Source organism: Limanda limanda, chromosome 9, assembly GCF_963576545.1.
Source record: "Limanda limanda chromosome 9, fLimLim1.1, whole genome shotgun sequence".
NCBI classification, from domain to species: domain Eukaryota; kingdom Metazoa; phylum Chordata; class Actinopteri; order Pleuronectiformes; family Pleuronectidae; genus Limanda; species Limanda limanda.
In genome coordinates, this window is record NC_083644.1 from 17,767,270 (window position 1) to 17,790,362 (window position 23,093).

Sequence of the window (23,093 nt, forward strand, 5' to 3'; positions counted from 1 at the left end):
TATAAAGTACCAGTGATACAAAGAGTGAACTACACAAATTAAATCTCAGAGTTCTGATTTCTTAACTCCTTGAACACTGCTAGTTTTACAACGTCCCATCAGTCTCTAACATCATACATTGATATAAGAGATGGTGTTTGTGTTTGACACACACACACACACACACACACACACACACACACACACACACACACACACACACACACACACACCTTAAACATGTATGTGTATTTGTTTATACTCATCAAAGGATTGACTGGGAGCATTTAGGAGCTTGAGGTTCCTGCTCTGACTCTGCCTTGACTTAAGAACAATTAAATTAACGGTAATGGAGTGCTGTGTAGAATGACTCACTTTTCTGTGAGGAGCTTTTTAATCATTCAGCCGGCAGGTCAGAGGCTAAGGACCCTTGCAGACAAACAAACACACTGATCCATTAGTGAGGGGCATCATGGGAAAGAGCTTACGCAGTTACCCTGACTGAAGAGGTTGGAGGCAGCATTTACTTGAACTTTATAAAGAGTCATGGACCTAGACAGCAGGGCAGGAAGGAGATCTTTGTCATTGTGTGTCTATCTGCTGGGATTTTATGGAAAAGACTGGTAATATTTACCAGTACTGCTGCGTCATTAAGCTGTAAAGATACATAATTGAAATAAAATCAGTAGTATATGATTACAACATTAAATAAAAGTTAAATTTCCCCTGCTACTTAGTCTATAGTGTTTTTATATTGTGTTTTATTTACATTGTGTATATTGGTTTATTTTTGTTGTGCACTGATTGCTGGTTGTACATCAAATTGCCCTTGAAGGATAATAAAGATTTTCTTTTATGGACAACTTTAGTTAATCACAAGCTGCACAAACCAAGCAAGAGCAGCAGAGGAACCCAGCAGCCAGCAGGGAGCAGCCTCAGGACATCACATGGAAACAAGCAGCAGCAGACTGCTTGGAAATTAAGCAGCAAAGATCAAGGGACTTGTTGTTGTTGTAGATTCGTGCAGTAGTGAGGCCTCACCTGGTCTGTGCATGAAGTGGAAGTCAACCTGAGAAGCTAAACTTGAACGAGGACATCCAGAGGTGGACAGAGAGACAGCTCACCTTCAAAGTAAAAGTTCAGGAGGCCGGAGGTTTGATTTGATTAATGAGTAATGAGTGTCCCTTACTCCTTGTGCTAGTTGATGGGAACAATATGTCATTTATTTGATCACCTAATATCAACTACAAGGTTTTGCATGAATTTTCAGAATTATATTAAATTAAATGTGTCCCACACTTTGATTCTTGTAAGGCGTCAGAAGCCAAGGCTGGAAACTACTGGGATATTCTCTAACAATAGGTTTTTAAAGCATGTTAAATCATCCAGTATCTAAAATCCAAAAATATAAAAGTAACTTAGAACTAGGGCTGTCAAATATATGCAGTAAAGTTGAAAATACAATGGCCTAGAGGGTAGAGAGGTTGTTTTCCAACAACAAGGTTGGGGGTACAATTCTCACTCCCATCTGCATTCGAAGTATCCTTGGCAAGATACTAAACCCCTAAAATTGGCAAGACTTCAACCACCTATTCATTTCACAATATCTTGCACTATGTGTAAATTCAAATAAATACAATAAAAAAATATATGAAAAACTAGATAAAATAAACTTTAAATTAAAATAAAAAAAAAATTAAATTAAATTATTTAAATTAAATTAATCCTGCGCAGAAGTTAACTGCGCACCTCCTGCGCAGTCTGCTTCTGTGCTGGATTACCTGCTCATTCCCATGAGAAACTAAGCACAGGAAGAAGATGGACAAATTGCAGCTGTAGACTTTTTTGTTTTTCTGGTCATGATACACCTGTGTATCGATATTTGTGAAGATCGGTCAATGTGAACGCGTTGAAAATTCCTACAGAATACGTACATTTTCACCACTTTCTACTAAGAATTTGAGCATGTTAAGCCCTCTAAACGCCAATTAATTTTTAATAATAATCCTTACAATTTCAATAGGGTCTCACTGTCTGTCAGTGCCTGTCAGTGCTCGGGCCCGAATAACAAGATCTAATCAGTGATTGCTGTGATTAATTTAACTTATATATCTGACAACAAGCTGGTTAAACCACACCCATATCTATGTATTTGTTTATACACACTACTATTAAAAAAGTAAAGCTACATTTGAGTTTCATGTCTATTTTGTCTCTTGCTTTTCATTTATCAATATAGCTGCTCCCATGTCAAATTTGATTAAGTGTCCTATTGTTTATTCATCCGAAAATGTATCAATAAAAAAATTAAGAAACTGGAATAATGTACCTCCAATTTTTTCTCATACCTTCAGAGGAGGTAATCACGACATCACGTTGCAGCAGCAGGAATCCTTATGGTGATAAATGCAAATGCATGTAAATTGTATTTTGATGGTAAGACGAGCATCATTTAGAACCTGCAAATGGTTAAATGGTGCAATAAAACCTCCGAGGATATTGATCATGGTGCAGTTTAGTTTAGAGGATCATCAGCTATAGTGACTTTGATGGATGTGAGAATGACTGGGGGACAGCAAATTCTGACAACGCTCTTATCACAGCAGAGACTGAAACAGATTTGACTACATAAGTGACACTGATGTAATGGAAATGAAATGAAATGAAATTTGAAAGACGCCTTAAATGCTTTACTCCGACACTAAACACTCAAACATTTACTGGTATAGGTACGGTAGATAGGACTATACAGTTCACTTCACAAATATATAGTTGTATTTGTTCTGTGCCTCTGAAATCCAAAATCAAATGTTAAATAAAATTGGCAAAACACAAGAACGTCTTCCCCTTTTCAATCAGACAACAACACAACGAGATGCCAGGTGTGGAATTCCTGAAAAGAATCAGCCAGTATGTCTCCAACCAATAATTGAGCCAGTTCAAAGAAAAATAACTGTTTGTAATTTTGTAATTAAAAGAATTAAAATGAAACCTCCTAAATAAATGTATTTAGAAGTGTAAAATGTTGATTTTTAAAAACCTGGTTAAAAACACGAGCGAGAGAAAATCACCCAAACATTTACATTTAACTGCTTGATGAAAGGTCGCCTGATTCATTAAAAAAATCACAACTCATTTTATAAATATAAATTAAATAAATAATCAGATCTGTGAAGCCCTCAGTGGTCTGTCGTTTCTCAGCCACAGTTTAAAATTTGTCACTTTTGTCATAAACTTTGAAACGATTCCATTTATACACCTAACACCGTACATTACACTACTACACCACATCCTTACGTTACACTTACACAATTTACAAAATAAATTCTATGAAAAACAAGTATTTAGAGTTTTAAAGCCTGAACAAAAAACAAGGGGAGTGCAGTTGTGACCACTAGATGTCAGTAAAGACTCACAACACAAAGTAAAGTAAAACACTTCTTTTTTAGTTGAGCCTGGCTATATTAAGAAAAAGCTGATGATGAGACCTGGTAATGTGTTGTGAATCATAAAGTCTGCAAAGGATGAGGGTTTAATGTCGGGCGTATCAGTATCAGTGCAGATGTGTAAGTCACAATGTGGCTGCAGTGCGTGTGAGATGAGTACCGATAGGATCCAGAGGAGATGAACTGAGTTTACTCTGCTGAGCTGCTTGAACACACAAGTCTCTGCCAAGAGAAAGTAGAGCTGTACGGACATAATGGAAATTAAAAATCTGGAGATAATAGGTCATGATTTATTCCTAAAGAAAAGTTTGAGAGGAACCAAATTAAACTGCACGAAAATATCACTGTAAATGGAAGACAAAGATTTGTCTAGTTACATTAATTGCATAAAATAGTGAATTATGTTTTATTATAGGCTACTTGGTCAAAGCCCAGACAAAAGAGATGTCACAATGAACAGCAATGCTTTTCTCGTTGTTATCACATCTAATTATTCTTTTATTTTACACGTCCTGATTTAGTTTTGTAGCTAACCTGTCAGGAACCCCTCAGTATTTTACATTCTCTGTATCTATAGGTTTTTGTTTGAAGTCACTAACCACCCCTCTTGTTTCAGAGCTCACTTCCTCCTCTCGTACACTGCCATGGTTTTTTATTAATTCTAACTTTGAGTACTTCCTCCACCACTGGACTTATTACCCCTCTTTGTGCTTTCATTCCCTTGTGTCAGTTCCCGGTGCCGAGCATTCTCTTCAGTTTTCTAGTGTTATTCTTCCTGGTATTCATTACTCAGCTATCAGCCTGCCGTTTACTCTTCTGTTCAATTTGTAATATTTTTTTGCTAAATTTAGAAAGTTTCGTGCACAGATGTGTGAATGTCTAGGCAATTTTTTCCAGCACCACCCCTCTGGCTCTGAGCACTTAAGTATCCGTTAGGGCTCCTGACGTTTCGAAGTTTAATGAAAATCCCAATGTTGCCTGAAGCAACTGTTTAAAATCTCAACATCAGACTGAGTGGAAGCCAGTTCGTCCTCTGAGGCCTTTAAATTCCAACCTATCTAGATGAAGGACCAGTCCTCAGTGTGCAAACCACACAACACAGATCTGTTGAGGAGCAGCGAGCGCACTCAGCACGACGGCCCAGCAGTGCATGGGCTTCTCTGCGAGCACCTGACAGCTTTACAGCATTAAGATTCCACCTGAGTGCAGGCTCCGGTGGTAAAAACCTGAATTAACGCAGGAACAGGCAGCCGTCAGTGCCCTCCCCTGCAGGACGGCACATCTTGGATTCTGCAGCAGTGCTGATCCCCTTGCCCTGGAGATGTGGTTGGATGGTGCACAATAATCCCTTGCTGACAACCAGCTCCCTCTGTATGCTGAAGAGGTGGAGACAGAGACCTGAGTGCAGGACTGAAGAGGCTGTGAACATTAGTATCAGTTTAACAGCGGCTGACGCTCTGTGGTCAGGAAGAACGCCTCCGAGTGCTTGTTCTCATTTTAACATAATAGGACGAATCAGGCTACCAGGGCCTTTCTAACCAAGGGCCATCAGCTCTGACCTGGTTCAATGATCTTTCTTGAAAAATGTATAGCTGTGGGTTAAGTATTCACATTGTTACAATTGATTAAAATGTTTTAAAATCACCAATCTTTTGACCAGATTCAAGTGATAAATTCAAGTTGATATTTTAACAAATATAAGCTCATTACTTCCAGAATGGGCTGCTGTTCGGATTTTAGAAATATACTGATGATATTAAATTTTTTTATTTCATATCTTCATTTCATCTTTGACTTTATATTTATATAAAGATTGATGACGTGACAGCTCCACAAAAGTAAAGCCCACTCAAGTTGATTGCCCCCTTGTGGCTGGCTGCAGTACAGGTCATAAAGCCCACCTCCTCCATGTTAGAGTACGGGTAATGGACCAAACTAAAATGTCAATGTATTCGTCAACAAATGTTTTCTCAAATATTGTTTCGGTCATTTTAGGTAGCTTTTATCACACTGATGTTCAAGTGCTCATTTTTCCAACACGTGACATGTCATGATTGACAGCTGATACTGACTTACCATTGGTTGAGAGCATTTATAAGCGGGACCTTGCTCAGTGATCACTGCTGTGCAAACTCTGGCTCCAAATCCAAGATGGCAGTGTTCATATCCAGGATTTTTTAACTCAAACAATTAGTTGATTATTCACATAGTTGATCAACAGACAATTTAAGAGCAACAGTTCTTAAATTCAACTCTGTCTCCTTTTTATTGGTTTGTATTCTTTTAATTCGATTAGTTTTTCCTTTATTCCTTAAATGTATGACATTATACCCCAAACCTCTGTATAACTGGCATACTGCAATAGACAGACTTGTTTTATCTTTGATATGTATGAATAGAATGTATTATATATATGAATATACATATGTGCTGTTGTCTTCCTATTCATTTAGTCTTTTTGAAAATGTAAAAAACGTATAAATGAATCGATAAAAAAAAATGAAAGGTAGTGACTCTAAAATATCACAATTAGCTTTGGAAAAAACACAATTTGTTGTGTGTAGCTGTAGAATATAAATTCATTTGAATTAAAACCCAACAACAATACAGACGACATGACCTCAATCAATCTGTGTTGAGTTTTGATCAGTCCTACTCCAGTTGTTGCAGTGGTGTGTAGACTCATCACATGCTCGCTCTCTGACGGCTCGTTATTAAGGCAGCTCTACACAGAGTAAAAACACAAAGTTAAGCCGGCCTCCATGAAAACCATCCTATAATAGTTACACTTCTATACCATTGTTGACCCTTTGTGCTGCTAATGCAATGATCCCATTCTGCCGCAGCCGCTCGCTCAGTCCTGGTTCGGCCACGTGCATTGACCAGACTGGAAGTTCTGCACACTGGAATCTGTCCACACTCATGTCCCACGCTTCTTAGGATCATCTCCGGAGAGAGAATCAGGATCCAGCAGGAGCCGGAGCGCACGAGCTGTTCATGCTGGCAACGATGGCTGCGGGCCTCCAGTGCGGCTGGTAGAAGTGGATGTTGAGGGCCCGGGCCCAGTTAGCAAACACTGTCTTCTCCGTGATGAAGCGGTGGTGGCTTCCTCTCTGACTCCTCTCGTGGGAAAGGTACATGGAGCACTCGTCGGGCCCCAGGGGCTCGTAGTAATGATAGGGCACGGAGGGATGGGAGGAGGACCTATACACGGGAGCAGAGAGGAGAGAGGAGTACAGCATGAGAAGGCATGAAAGTCAAAAGTGGAGGAATGCGTGTGGAAGTAGCACAGGGATAATTATGAGATGAGGTGGAGGAGGGGAGGAGAGGGAGTGAGTCACAGATGGAGATGAGAACAAAGAAAAACAGACAGATGATAAGAATGTGGGCTAAAAGATGTTTTCATTATACACCAGCTCATTGCTCTGATACTTTCAGTTACATGGAGCTCAGCGGATGACATGAGAGTTACTTCCCTCAAACTGTCCTTTCTTGATTTGCAGCATCACATGAGAACCAAATTGTTCTCCAATGTCCAGTGCCCATGAGTGTTGCATTTTAGACATTAAAAAAGACATAGCATTGTATTTTCAGTCCATTCAGTGAGACGTGAATGTTACATTGTCATTACCAGTGGACGACACCATTAAAGATGCACTCGACCAGATTTCTATGTCAAACCCACACTCGCATTGTCAGCACACGGTAAATCACAGACAGTGAAGCTGCGGCAGATGAGAGCATCCCATCCTCTTCATGCACTAGTTGCCCCACTTGCTCAAACAGGAAGTGACAAACTAAAAATGTAAGTCATGGGGTAGGAGGCATTTCCACGGTGTCTGGGATGTATAATTCAATAGATGAAGCAGCGTGATGCAGAGAGTGAGTGCTCAAAAGAGTCTGGATGTCCTTTTATAATATGACGTTACACGCGAAACACAGAACTAAGATAAAAATAAGACAACCCAAAATGAATCAGCAGAGGATTAGAGATAAGGACATAGTGCGGGTTTTATGGTTTTGTATTATTTATTTTAATTGATGGGCATTGTATTTTATGTGATAGGCTTCATCATGTTTACTTTATTATCATATTTTAATAAATGTCTGAGTTATTACTGTAAATATTTCACGTGTAATTTTTTAAACATTTTTGTAAAAATCCTGTAAATTTATGCTGCCTGGTCAATCAATGGATAATGCATCCATGCACCACTCTGCATGCAGACTTGTATTTACATGAATTACGCCTCCCACCTATAAAGGGACCCCGATTGTTCATTGTTCATTTTAATAAATGAACACTGCATGGATTGCTGGAGCCACATATTCGTGGTAGTATTTTATTTTTCCTATTTGTGGTGAGATGCACTGAGTTTCTGAAGCTATGTCATCTGTGCACCATGTGCTTCTGTTGAGTCATGCTGTCTCTTTTAATCCAGCTGGGCAACTAGAAAACCTTGGATCAAACAATAATCTGACTCTACCTGCAGAAATCCGGGGGCACCATGCCATACACGTTGATCCTGTCACACAGCTCCAGGGCTATGGCCATGGTGAACCAGCCAGTACTCAGCCAGGAGTTGGAAATCTTCCTGGAAGACAAGAGAGCATCACCATTTCTAGCAAATCCATGAAGATAAAGTGCAAATACACAGAGAGCATGTTGGCTCCTTCTATGAAACATAATGATTGGATGAGACAAGCTGCAAAGCCTTGTTTTTACATTTTATCTGATCAGTCAGCTCCAGTTTTCAGAAATAGATATAGATGAAGGCAAAAAGAAAGACCTTCTTTGTTTCTACACAAAATGTTCCCACTCTGCTGACTTGAATGAGCTTGAGGGGGTTCTGCAATATCAGGGTTATAATCCATCTTGAGCTAATTAAACTGAAATTACTTTTACCACAGGCATGATCACGAGCAGACCAAAATAGTCATGCGACACATACAGTTGGAAGACAGTAAAATAGGTGTAATGTGTAATCCTGTATTGAGAGGATATACAACTTGTTCTAACTTTGAATAGAATTATAATTTTATGATTTCCATGTATTGTTGTGTTAATGCTGTAGTCAGAAGTGAGAAAGAGATAAATATTACTGGTCTTGTCTACTGTCAGAATAAAGATAACATTATTGGAAATATGCCAAAAAGTTATTTTTGTAAATGTTCCCTACTTTGCTACTTTGATTGATAAATGAAAAATGGGGTTTGTCAAATTAGAAAAGTAACCATATCTCAACAGGCCGACCAGTAGCCTAAAATTCTTCTTTTTTCAAATATCATCATACAAGATTGTAAACTTTAATTTCACTCTTTTGGTCATGGTCTCAGAATCTTTACACCCCAACTGTTTACGATCTGTAATATATAAACACGGCAACAGTGCATAGAAACATACTACACAGTACTCTTCTTAAGTCTGACATTAGTGAGACGACAGTTTGTGAGATCAAATCTCACATGAACCCAATAGATAATATGTACAGTTTTAATTTAAACACTGGTAATAATGTGTGTGTGTGTTTGCAGCCAAGGAAGTCGCAAGAAATGTAGGGCCCTATGAAAGAATGTAATAACAGGCCCCACCCACATTATCAATGTTGGACGTTATTTTCTCTCTGAGGGCCCCATGTCAATGTAGGGCTCTTGGAATCATCTTAACTTTCCCCTGCCTGCCTGAATGTTTGCAGCTTGAAGTTATTATTGCACACAGTAGGATTTTCACAAAGTATTGCAGTGTGTGAAATTTCGCTTTACACTGATGACAGTTATTTTCTGCATGTATGTAGGTCCCTCTTTTGTGTTTGTGCTTTGCCTCAGTTATGTCCCTCCAATATTAACCTCTTAGAGACAAGACATGCAGTGGACATTCACCTGTCAAACCCTGTTTCCTTTTTAAATAGTTCATCAAACTTCAGCATCTTGCTCCGAGAAATAATGTAAATTTGGAGTTTGGGCAGTCGCTGGTTTATCAGCCTCAGGTTGTTGTAAACGTGACCTTTTCCATCCCGTCTCATGCAGCTGCTTGGTCCCCAGAAGATGAACACTGCGTCTTGGCTGGCATTGAGCAGCTCCTGTTTGCTCCGCAGCACCCTCTGCAGGCTGGAGTGTGCAACGACGCGCAGACTGGTGCGTTGGCCGACGTCCTGCTGGTAGCCTTCGCTTGGGGCATCGTTCATGCGGATGACGCATTCAGAGCGATCGATTTCTTCACCCCGTTTGTTCCCAGTCAGCTGACCCGAGCTGGTCACCAGAGAACAAGTACTGCAATGCATCTTCAAAGACTGTGGAGGTAAAGGGCACAGGTTAGAAATGAGAGAATACTGAAGGCAGACAATTTGTATCCACTGTAGTACTCTCAAGCATTTCGATGTTCACTACGCAACCATTTCAGTTGTTTTTTCACTAGAACCTATTTAGATTTTACACTCTGGCATTTGAAAGGCTTTGCAAATCTAAGACTAACAAGACTAGCCATGTATTCAGACAGAACACCAATTTTAGATGCATGCAGCATCATCGCTTTTACACTCACTGACACAAGTACATGCAAATTTGTGTGGGTTGGTGTGAATTGAAACGTCTGTGCGAGTGGAAATCGTTCCAGGTCGAGAGAAAATAGGAAATGAATCTGCTCCATGCAAATGCAGATAGAGGAAAAACAAAAGAAACTATACAGAACAGCTAACGTCATTAAGAGTTAAATCATTTCATCCATTCATTATATTTACCACTTCTCGTTTGAGGGTTGCATGGGGGCTGGTGGCCAATCCCAGTTGACATTGGGTGAGAGGCTGGCTACACTGTACATGCTGCTAGTCAATCACAGGACCAACATACAGAGACAATTCAGAATCTCCAGTTAACCGGCTTGTTTTTGGACTGTGGGAGGAAGTCACAGTATCGAGAGAAAACTCTACACAATCTGTCCCTTGTTGGGAGGCAAACATGCAAACTATTTAAGCACCACTCTGCCCAGAGATGGGCAGTATTTCTATTACTTGTATTTGAAATACGTATTTCAATTACTTTGAGTATTTTGTAATTTGTATTTGATAGGGCCGATAAAAAATCGAATGTAATTTGTAACAAAATACTTTAGAGTGGAGTAATTTTGTATTTAAAATACTCAAGATACTTTCTCCACGAAATACAAAAACAATTCACGAGTTCACCCATTCTTCAAAATGAGCTGGCTACCACCACGTTTGTCAGGAGAAAGGAGGTGAATCGACCAGCTTATGCTCCACTTAGCTGAAGATCTTGGCCTGGTGGCAGAGAGTGAAACAGCTTCCTCCAACCTCCAAGATGATGAGGAAGATGACTTCTTTGTTTTCTCAGCTGAAGAAACTCAAGTCCAGAAAAGACAGGAGATCATAAGCCACAGCAAAGCTGAGTTAGAGACCCTTCGTTTTCTGGAGGACACCAGGAAAGACCTGCTTTCTCTTCAGCAGTACCCACTTATCCAGCTCATTTTTGTTCGATTAACACAACCCTCCCCTCTTCAGTTCCGGTTGAGAGACTGTTCTTGTTTGCAGGATTAATATTCCATCCGCACAGGAGGCGGTTAACAACAGAAATATTTGAAAAGTGAGTTGTTCTTAAAGGCAACTAAACTGGCTACTTAGTGGTTGGGTCTCAAGAACGAAAATGGAAGGATTATTTTGTCATAAGGATGTCAGGGTTAACCTGTATGAGACACTTAACACTGTAATATAGAACTATGTGGCCTACCATGCCACTGGCCACGGTACAGTAAAAGAGAAGTAAGTAGGCTACTCACTTGATAAGTTTCCTGTTCATTTTTGTATTGATTTACTTTACCTTTTATTTTTATTCATTTTTCTGTGCAGAACTTGATGTACAGTAATTTATGTAGGCTCTTTACCTGTGTACAACTGGTTTTAATTCTATATTTTGCTTTTATAGTATACATAGGCCTTATGTATGGAAGCCCATTTCCGCCACTGTGATGAAAAAAAAAAAAATTGGTATCTCATTATTATGAGATACTATCTCATAATTATGACTTAGCATCTCATTATTATGAGATACTATCTCATAATTATGACTTAGCATCTCATTATTATGAGATACTATCTCATAATTATGACTTAGCATCTCATTATTATGAGATAGTATCTCATTATTATGACTTAGTATCTCATAATTATGACTTAGCATCTCATTATTATGAGATAGTATCTCATTGTTATGACTTAGTATCTCATAATTATGACTTAGCATCTCATTATTATGACTTAGTATCTCATTATTATGAGATAGTATCTTATAATTATGACTTAGCATCTCATTATTATGAGATAGTATCTCATAATTATGACTTAGCATCTCATTATTATGACTTAGTATCTCATTATTATGAGATAGTATCTCATAATTATGACTTAACATCTCATTATTATGAGATAGTATCTCAAAATTATGACTTAGCTTCTCATTATTATGAGATAGTATCTCATTATTATGACATAATATCTCATAATTATGACTTAGCATCTCATTATTATGAGATACTGACTGCAGGGTCTGTCATGCGAGTCTGCGTGTGTGTGTGTGTGTGTGTGTGTGTGTGTGTGTGTGTGTGTGTGTGTGTGTGTGTGTGTGTGTGTGTGTGTGTGTGTGTGTGTGTGTGTGTGTGTGTGTGTGTGTGTGTGTGTATGCTTGTCTCTATTCCTCTTCACTAAAACTGATAATCACATGTATTTTTTAGTAATTATTCGATGATGACCGATCAAGACTTCGGATCGCTCCGTCACTTTAACGCTGACGGTCCTGTACTGTGCGCGTCACGTTACATCTCACGTTACGAAACACATGTTTAAACACCGTGTGCACGTAGTCCCCAGCTCCACACAACACGTGTTTCATGAACTCAAACAAACACAAAGTAAACATCAATCCTGTACGTGTCCTAATAACTTGTGATCGGTGCTGGTGTTTATTGTTAAAGTGGGAAGTGAGCGCGGGTCAGAGGGAAGTGAGGCGGAAGCAGAGTCCGACACACACAAGACAACCGGACTTTTAAAGAGCGTCTGTTCTGATCCTGGAGCAGCGCTTGTTATAATTATTCAGCGGCAGCACATCGCTAAGACAATGAACGGAGCAGAAAACATGGATCGATCCTGTTATGTCTCTGTATCGATGCACAGTCGCCCACTTCCGCGAGTAAGGCTGCTGTCCCCGCATCCGCTCAGCCTCGGGTTCCCTGCTCTGTGGCGCCCGCCCACAATCCGTATCTCATAATAATGACTTAGTATCTCATTATTATGAGATAGCATCTCATAATAATGACTTAGCATCTCATAATTATGACTTAGCATCTCATAATTATGAGATACTATCTCATAATAATGAGATACTATCTCATAATTATGACTTAGTGTCTGACTGTGGGCGGGTTGCAGCAGAGCAGGTGAGCAGTGGTAGAGAGGCTGGGAACTCAGTGAAGTAAAGTTAAGGTTTGAGTTAATGATAACTACGCCCGCCACTGTAACCGAAATACAACATTTGACTTGCATGACAGACCCTGCAGTCAGTATCTCATAATAATGAGATGCTAAGTCATAATTATGAGATATTATGTCATAATAATGAGATACTATCTCATAATAATGAGAAGCTAAGTCATAATTTTGAGATACTATCTCATAATAATGAGATACTAAGTCATAATAATGAGATGCTAAGTCATAATTATGAGATACTATCTCATAATAATGAGATGCTAAGTCATAATTATGAGATACTATCTCATAATAATGAGATACTAAGTCATAATTATGAGATACTAAGTCATAATAATGAGATACTAACTCATAATAATGAGATGCTAAGTCATAATTATGAGATAGTATCTCATAATAATGAGATGCTAAGTCATAATTATGAGATAGTATCTGATAATAATGAGATACCAATTTTTTTTTTTTTTTATCACAGTGGCGGAAATGGGCTTCCATACTTATGTGTGATGCTATTCATATGTGATGAATAATTTCTTGTTGATACAAAGCCAAAGTTTATGGGCTGTTAAGTCCCATTAATATATACACTACCGTTCAAAAATTTGGGATCTTTTAGAAATTACCAAATTTTTCAAAGAAAAGCAATGTTTCAATGAAGATAACATTAAATTAATCAGATATACACTCTATACATTGTTAATGTGGTAAATTACTATTCTAGGTGGAAACGTCTGGTTTTTAATGAAATATCTACATAGATGTATAGAGGCCCATTTCTAGCAACTATCACTCCAGTGCTCTTATGGTACATTGTGTTTGCTTATCGCCTTAGAAGACTAATAATGGATGATTAGAAAACACTTGAAAACCCTCGTGCAATTCTGTTAGCACAGCTGAAAACTGTTTAGCTGGTAAGAGAAGCTATAAAACTGAACTTCCTCTAGGCTAGTTGAGTATCTGGAGCATCACAAGTGTGGGTTCGATTATATCTATCTCAACTGGCATCCAATACAAAGTCCTTCTCCTCACTGACAAAGCCCTCCATAACAAGTCCCCATCCGACCGATTATGGCCAGAAAAAGAGAACTTTCATTTGAAACTTGCCAGTCTATTCTTGTTCTTAGAAATGAAGGCTATTCCATGCGAAGAAACTGAAAATGTCCTACAACGGTGTGAACTACTCCCTTCAGAGAACAGCACAAACGGGCTCTAACCAGAGTAGAAAGAGAAGTGGGAGGCCCCGGTGCACAACTCTGCAAGAAGACAAGTATATTAGAGTCTCTAGTTTGAGAAATAGACGCCTCACAGATCCTCAACTGGCAGCTTCTTTAAAACTGACGTCCTCTGTCAAGCATGGTGGAGGTAATGTGATGATCTGGGGCTGCTTTGGTGCTGGTAAAGTGGGAGATTTGTTCAAGGTAAAAGGGATTTACAATAAGGAAGGCTATCACTCCATTTTGCAACGCCATGCCATACCCTGTGGACAGTGCTTGATTGGAGCCAATTTCCTCCTACAACAGGACAATGACCCAAAGCACACCTCCACATGATGCAAGCACTATTAAGGGAAATGCAGGCAGCTGGTATATTCTGTCTGTAATGGAGTGGCCAGCGCAGTCACCAGATCTCAACCCCATTGAGCTGCTGTGGGAGGAGCTTGACTGTATGGTACGCAAGAAGTGCCCATCAAGCCAATCCAACTTGTGGGAAAGGCTTCAGGAAGCGTGGGGGGGGGCGAATCTCTACAGATTACCTCAACAAATGAACAGCTAGAAAATGCCAAAGGTCTGCAATGCTGTAATGGCTGCAAATGGCGCATTCTTTGACGAAAGCATAGTTTGAAGAACACAATTAATATTTCATATAAAAATCATTATTTCTAACCTTGTCAATGTCTTGACTATATTTTCGATTCATTTTGCAACTCATTTGATAAATAAAAGTGAGAGTATTCATGTAAAACACAAAATTATCTGGGTGACCCCAAACTTTTGAACGGTAGTGTATTTACATAATCAATCAAGTTGTTGTCTTTTAATAGCTTTGCTTAGGTACACTGACATTCTGTGACTGTTCTTCCTTTTTGTGGGTTTCACCAGAGCTTTGTGTACTTTATATAGCTCAAACCTGAATGCTCTGCTATACCATATTGTTTGAAAAATGGAAAATCCAGAAAAAGTATTTCCTATATTTTAAATACAAATACATGTATTGTATTTTGTTACATTTTCTGGCACCAGTATTTTGTATTTTATTTTGATACAAAAATACAAAAAAACATTTTGCAAAAATGCATTTTGATGTATTTTTGCCCATCTCTGATGCTGCCCATCATTTTATCTGAATCATATAAAATATGTTGATCCATTTCACTCAAAACCACAATGGTCAACCTCATGGCAATGCAAAATAAATATCTCAGGGGAACCCCAAAGACAGGAGGAGTCATCCTGTGGGGAACGTGAATGTCTGCACAGAGTTTCATGTACAGCAGATCAATATTTGTTGACACATTTCACTCAGAGTTAATCATCAGAACACTATGAAGAGCCAAGCTAGTTGCTCTAATGAATCTACAAATTCCTCCAGGTAAATTATCGCTCGCAAATTTTTGGCTTGGCCTTATAATGTGGCCCTGACCAAGTTTAGTAAAGTCTATATATACAACAACACATGCAGACAGGACAGCATTTTCCCCCAAGCTTAATCTAAAGTGTCACTGATAATGCAGCCAAAAGTTTGGATTCAAATCCAGTTCTTTTAGGTCCTCCTCCACCAAGAAAGTTATGTCTTCACCCATATCAATAACTTTGTTGGTCTGTTTGAAATCAAGATAGTGCAAGTTCCATGAAACTTAGTGTAATGATGCGGTATGGATTAAAGAAAAACCCATAAACTGCCTGCATGCCGTGCCCATGGGCAAGATACTGAACCCTGGCAGCTCCTGGTGTGTCTGAACTCTACCGGTTGCTGGCATGTGATATGTTGTTATGTCCAACCAGGTTCTCACAGTAGGAGAAGGTGAGCTCAGAATGAATGCTCCAACAGCAACAAAAAAAGCAGAGACTGTTCACATGAATTATTCCCAACCTTAATGGAGAGCTACATTGACATTCTGAACTGTGCTCCGAGCTTCACACTCCATCAGGTTCTGAGGTGATAGTGTGTATGTGTGTGTGTGTGTGTCTTTGAGTATGTGCATACATGCAGGTGATATTACCAGGGCCACAGGCTGTGCTGCTCCCACTGCTATTTATAATGATCCCCCACCGTCTCTGTGACCCCACGCTGAACAATTACCTATAGTGTGTGTGTATGTGTGTGTGTGTGTGTGCAGAGTTCGATGTGCCTCTAGATATCACGCTATGTAATACAATCACGTTTCTCTGGCAAGTGTCTGCAACTGTCTTAAAGTGTCTAGATCCAGAATCAGCTGTAATCCCCTCTTTTCACACGCACACACTCTGATGATGCACGGAGGAGCTGTTATTTTCATTCCCCGACACATTGCCCAAAAGACGCCATTTCCTGTAGGAGTGTGTCCCTGTGCTCATACCTCCTCCCTCAATAACAGGTAGGCTGGAGCGGATTACACACTTCACCGCACAAACACACCCTCCCTGCCATCGGAAAAAAAAAATTCACACTCCCGTTTTCCTGTTTCTTCTTCTTCATGCAGCGGATTGAGAGCATTACCCCCTCGGCACTGTCCAAACAATTACTCCCGAGCAAGTTTGAATCATTTTAATGGTCAGGGAATGTGTTAAACTCGTAAAAAGGCAATTGTAAGTTACATGGATGGTGTCATAGTCTAAAGTGCCTGTGAAACAATAAAAAGTGGTGCTGATGCGCAGATTTCTGACAGCTTGATGATGCCAGGAAATAACCACTTACAAGCCTCGTGTCACAGTGAGAGAGGCTTTCAGAATCCGATGGATAGATATATCATATGGCAATGAGTGGAGGATACAACCCACAGAAGGGTGAATTGGGTAATCAAATTCATATTACAGGCAGCTCATGATCAGCCTTGCATTGGCCCGAGGGGTCCTTGAACACCTGCTGACAAGCTCAGTCTGCAGATTATCATGCAGACTGAGGGTTGTCGACCTCGATCAATAATGCACAATCTCATAAGCAATACACTTTCCTGGATTAGAACGATCTAAAAAAAAAATAGGTTCAACCTTAAAGAGCGACCTCTGATGAGATGTCGACTGGATTACTCAAAGCCACGGCTTTACTCTGAGAGGGGCAGCAGAAGAAAAAGGAAAGGACTGCTGCTCTGGTTCCAGTCCCAGTCACTTACTGCCTACACACTGACACCAGCCTCATCAATTTAATCCTGTTTGTACTTTTCCCAGGGGAGCCCACAATCACAATTGCTTTCAGAGCAAACCACAGCCAGCTTCTAATATTGCACCAGAGCATCCAATGTGCCTCTGCCTGCGCCCTTTTCAGTTTAAGACGAGTGTAGAGTGCAGCCCTGAAAGGAAAACATCTTGCAGGATCAAACTATTTAGAGGTTGGAGAGGAGACGTGCTGAGAAACCGAAAAAAAGAAACACGCCTTAGCAACCTGGGATTTGAAAGATAAGGTTTTAGTACTCTGTATTTTTCTTACTGTCAAATAGGAAAACAATGTCCATCACTCTATAAAGTGCACTATAATTGTTAGAATTCTGGGCAGGACATTTATCGGAAAGCATATTGTGCAGTGCATGTCTGCAACAGCCCCACACTGTAGTTTCCGCAAAAAAACGCACAAATAAAAAGATTTTGAAATGACTTAAATTGAAAGCACATCAGGAGGGGAGCTCTTAACGGCCGGTGTGAGCAGGAGAAATCATCACAGCATGAAAATCTGTTTGTGTCGACTCCTGAGTATTGTTATTGGTTTGAGTTTGTCTGTCACAGACTCCACATAACACACTTCACAACATATTCACAAAGAAAGAACAAATCAGATACAAAAGACACGAAACAGCTCCGACTTCAGGTCTGACCGCATCCAAATGTTTCTTCAAAGCATGTGTTGTGGACTCAAACACTTCACCCACCCCTCCATCAGCACAGTGGTGAGTAGAAACTGAGGGAATTTATCATCAGCTGTATTTTCTTGCAGGCAGAAAATTATTTAGAGGCTGATAATGAGCAATGCAGTAACTGTACACTTTCTAAAGTGCGTGGAATTAGGTTAATGGCTCAGGCGAGAGCAGAGGTAGATCAAGCGGCGCCTGTTCTGCGGTGCGAGGGTTTAACGATCAGCGCTGCTTTCTTTTCTTTTCTCTCAGGCCAGTTAATTACACTGCAACCCTCCTGACAGTTGATGTCTCATTAAGCTACTCCTGGTGACACACATTCAAGAAGTAGTCCTGAAGTTGCTCTGCTCTCAGTTTGAGAGAGCAAAAGCAGGCTAGTCGAGGGGGATGTGCTCCTCGTCTTCATCCAGTCATCTTCACACAAAGAGGAGGGGGGACGAGGACACAGCCTTGTTAGCAACACGTAGAGGGAGACATGAAAGATCACTCTGGGTTGGTTTACACCATGGACTGTATTTGAAGATGGTTGAAGCGTCTCTACTTCTTCCAGAAATTAGGTCAAAAATATCCCAGGATTCAAACGCTGCCATCTTGTGTATTTGGACCCTGGAGTCTGCACAGTAGCAATTAGAGCCAACGCATCGACGTTCTGCTGATACAAGGGCTCAACCAATCGAAAGGCAGTCTCAGATGTCAATTATGACATTTCACCCTGTTTTCATAGCGTTAATCAACAAATCAAAACCAAACTTACAGGAAAAAATAATCAGTGTTGGGGTGGATTTCCCAGGGTGGATAACGGGGTCCGGAGTCCTTGTCATTAATATCATTGCAAACATAAGCAATAAGTGTCTACATCCTTTAAAATAGTAATACAATATGCACTGAGTGCTATAAGAGCAAAATGAAGGATTCTTAAGCTTTGACGGATTGCATCCGCCCTCTCCTTGCCTCACAGTGCCTTGGTTCACTGCTCTCAGACCCTAACTTCTCTTTTTAAGCATCTTGTTTTTTCTTACTACTAAAAGATGGCATATTATTTGCTTTAGCAAGGTTAATAGGTGTGCAAAACATATATATGTTGTACATGTGGTGGAATGAAAGATCCGCCCCTGCATCTCTGTGATAAGAACAAGCCACAATGACAGAAATCATCTTGGAGAAAAAAAGATTTGACGTCCATCTGGAAACATGGAGGAGGCAGGGCTTATGACCAATACTGCATGCCATCCATCTTTATATGCGGCTAGTGGCTTGCGCTTGAAAAAAACATGATGTTCATAATTCTGTCTCTTGCTATTCACTCTGTTTCGCTAGGTGTGCTTCCTTACTGTGAGCCAAATTAAACATTAGCATATTCTCATCCATTAAATCATCTTGCAAGTGAATATCTTTTTGTCATTTCTAACGTCTCTAATTAGGAGCTGCTTCCTACACATTAACATTTCTACAAGGCCGCTTAAAATGAAACGTTAGAGAAGGGTCATCGTAGGTACAGGACTTTTTTTGTGCATAACTGACATCCTAATGTTGCCTGTTGCTCTGAGGCCGATTGCATGGCAGGGTGTCAGATAACAGAAAGGTATCGTCCATAATAAGTAGATACATCATAAACTGGTTCCCTGCACAGTCCACATCCATGCCCTCCCACTGTCTTTGTGATTAGAGCGTATAGAAGGGCAAGTTAGATTGATTCTGCCGACAGTTCTTCAAAGGTCAACATCTCTCTGAAATCTGCGAAGCGTCGGAGAAAAAAGAGAGGAACGTGGAGGCAGTGTTCAATCTCAAAACGTGTGGACGTAGATGCGTGTGTTTGAAGGCGACTATTCAACTCTGCAGCTCTAATTACTGCAGCCTGTCAAAGAAGAGAAACACATACCAGAGGAGGACATCTCAACGGTAATACGCAAACATTGCAGAAGGCAGAAAGAGAGCAAGATGATAAATACAGAGACTTCCGACGAGGCTAGAAATATCCTGAACTTTGAAGTCTGATCTTACATGAAAGATTTGTGGGTTTTGAATTCACTCTTCTCTGTTTCCTTTCCACCATTAAGCACCGAAAGGACTGAAGGAAACAAGCCAAATGTTTCTACGTGAAGCAAGATATTCTCAGTGATAAATGTGTGTTTTTATGACTTCTATGGCAAGCCAAACAGACCACCACCCACCTTTGTGAAATTACATTCAAGCTGAATGCACATACAGTGATTTGAGCCATAAACAGGCTCCAACAAACACATGAGACAGAGCTCTCCTCACCTTTGAGGGGTATACCAATTTAACGTGTTTGGCCATTTGCATGGGCTTGTCGGCATCAGTGTACCGGTGCTGTTTGAATGTGTGTGGGCTCTAGCTGAAGTCACGATCTCCCTCCAGCAACAGCAGACCTCAGATGACCCTGAAGGGAACAGACTGATCCACCCACTCCCCTGCACCCTCCAGCAGGACCTCTTTGGTTAAATCATTCCCTGGCTCATTCGGAGGGTGCAGCAGGAGCAGCAGCATTGTGACACTAAGCAGCATGAAAATGTCACAGTGTGAATCCATCATGAATCAGCCATCAACCAGGAGAAGGTGGTCGGTCAGGACGGATTGTGAATAATAAATGTGCCAAGGCTGCAGCCTCTCGTTTCTCTTAAGAGTTTCTGCGATAAGAAAAATCTATGAATGAATGTTTCTTTTTCATTGGGTTTGAAAGAGGCTAATGGAGGTTTCGACATCTCAGAGGATTGTGAACAAGTCCAGCAAGCATCAGCCGGATCAAACCTCTCTCCAAAGCACTCACACCCTTATGTCACTGATCATCAAGCACTGAGACCAACACTTTTCTCCAAATCTTCTCCTGCCTGGTGCCGCCTCAGCAGCGCAACGTCCTTTCCACTCTGCTTTGCTTCACTGCATATATTTCTCACCGAGGGCAGAGAGGACGCTGCCTGAACGATCTGTCTAACTGAGCTGCATGCAACACCGGGTCTGACTGATGGGCCCCTGCGTTAAAGTAACAATGACTGTTGTGGTGCTTATATGGCCAAGAGATTAAACTAGTGATGTCTCATGTAAGTCCTTCTGGTAGAAATCCATTGCCTTTTAAATGCTTTCGTAGCTGAATATTTCATGGTGGACTCATTAATTATGAATCAAGAAATGGAGTAAACTACAAAGAGAATTTAGAGATGGAACTATGCCACGGTATATTCAGCTCCAGTGAGATTACATGGTGTTATAGTTCATTTACAGGGTACAGTAATGCTGAAAGTCCTTGAAGCTTATTTTTCATATATTTAGCATTTCAACAGAAGTTGCTCAACAATTTTGACAACCAAAGTTGGAAAATTTTATTGTTATACCTAAAATATTATGCTGTTTTAGTATAATATATATGTATATAAAATAGTAAGCATTTTAATGAAATGTAAAATTAATACTTAAAATAATGACATGCCGTTTGACTGGTTTATGCTAGGGCGGCTTACTGGTGAAGTGGGGAACTGTCAACTCGAAACACAAAGGTTCCCTGTCGGAATCCAGTTTTGTCTGAGGAGTTTGCATGTTTTTCTGTGGGTACCCCGACCTCCACCCACAGTCCAAGTACATGCAGATTGGGGTTTAGCCTCTAAATTGACTGTGGGTGTGATTGTGAGTGTTTTGTTGTTTGTCCCTGTGTGTCAGCCCTCTGATAGGCTGGTGACTACCCAGATTGTATCCTGCCTCTCGCCCAATGTCAGCTGGGATGGGCTCCAGGACCTCAGATGACCCTCAAAGGATAAGCAGTATAGGGCGACTTGCCCACCAGGATTCCTCTTGGTGGTCCCGATGGCCAGACTGATTATGCCTATGTTTTCTTCTCTGTGCCTCATCCAAAATATTTGGTCACAAGTCACTTTTCACCCACCAGCATGAAGCTTTCCTGGATTCCCACTCCCCTCTCTAGGCAACTGAATGATCCCTCAGCCCCTGCGATATGTTTTTGTTGGGACCCACAACCAAGCTGAGGTCTGACCCTCTGCTTCTGTGGTTGTTGTTGAGTGATCTCTCTTTGTGCCAACCAGTACGACTGTCCTGCATCTCACATTTATTTTACAGCCAAACATACTGACGAAGCTCTTGATTGATATCAGAAACTGACCCACAAATTGTTTGCTTCCTTTTCGCCTCATTTCTGTGACATTCACGTGAAATTGGAGAAATTGCAAAAGGAGTCAGATCTGTCCCTCTGTGCTGATGCTTATTTACCTTATGATCCATGACACCTGCGTACCCCTCGAGTGTAGATGGCGTGATTCTCTGCAGTCTCTTCGGCTTTTTTGTGGCCGAACTCGCAGCATCTAACCGGCGGGAAGTTGATGATGATGCTGATGACGGAGGTGATCTGTCACCGGAGCCGCTGTTGTACACCAACATAATGCTGGTAACCATGGTGACGACGAGGATGCCACTAACCCCTTGGTACTGAGGAGACACATGAAACACAAATGTCACTACATTTATGTCCAAAACTGCCGAGAAGCAGCATTGTTTGGACTTTGCTTTCAAAGCAGGAGCAACAATATAAAAGATTCTCATGCAAGGCTGCAAATGAAATGTCAGCTGAGCCACTATCATGCTTTTGCATGATAGTACAGAATAGACATTAAATGTCCCCACAACGGAACATAACAGTGATATTTCCAGAAGCTGTCATTCATAATTACCACTCTTATCTTCATCTTCATTTCTCCCCGTGTCCTCTCGCAGGTCGAGCCTTCATCCTACAGCTTTCTCTCTCTTCAGCATGCAACACTTGAGCGGCAGCCTCAGCCGGATCAGCGCGCAGAGACAGAAACCAACGCTCCCCTCCACTCTTCACACATGCTCTGCCTCTACAGGGAGAGACGCCCTCCCTCAGCCTCAGTTTCCTCATGGTCCTAAACATGCAGCTCTAACCAGCTCACATTCTCATTGTCAGGGTTTCCTGTGAGTTCATGTTATGGTAATTACATGGTAATCAAGCACATGTGATAATCCAACAGTACTCTGCAATACTCCAGCATGTGGTCAATTGTGTGTTTTTATGAATAAAACGTGTATGATTTCTTGCAGATGGGTTTTCTCACCAAGCATCACAGACTAGGAGTGTAAAGTTATTTTTTT

At 40.6% G+C, this 23,093-nt stretch overlaps 1 protein-coding gene across 1 annotated transcript; it reads right to left on the minus strand.

The window, feature by feature from the left end:
- Positions 1 to 6,385: 6,385 nt before the first annotated feature.
- On the minus strand, positions 6,386 to 22,669 carry st6galnac5b (ST6 (alpha-N-acetyl-neuraminyl-2,3-beta-galactosyl-1,3)-N-acetylgalactosaminide alpha-2,6-sialyltransferase 5b). The gene is made up of 5 exons (XM_061078523.1): positions 22,655 to 22,669; positions 22,197 to 22,412; positions 9,306 to 9,715; positions 7,913 to 8,020; positions 6,386 to 6,629 (listed from the first exon to the last, which is right to left on the minus strand). The coding sequence occupies exons 1-5, from the start codon at positions 22,667 to 22,669 to the stop codon at positions 6,386 to 6,388; spliced, it is 993 nt and encodes a 330-aa protein (XP_060934506.1).
- Between the last annotated feature and the right edge of the window lie 424 nt (positions 22,670 to 23,093).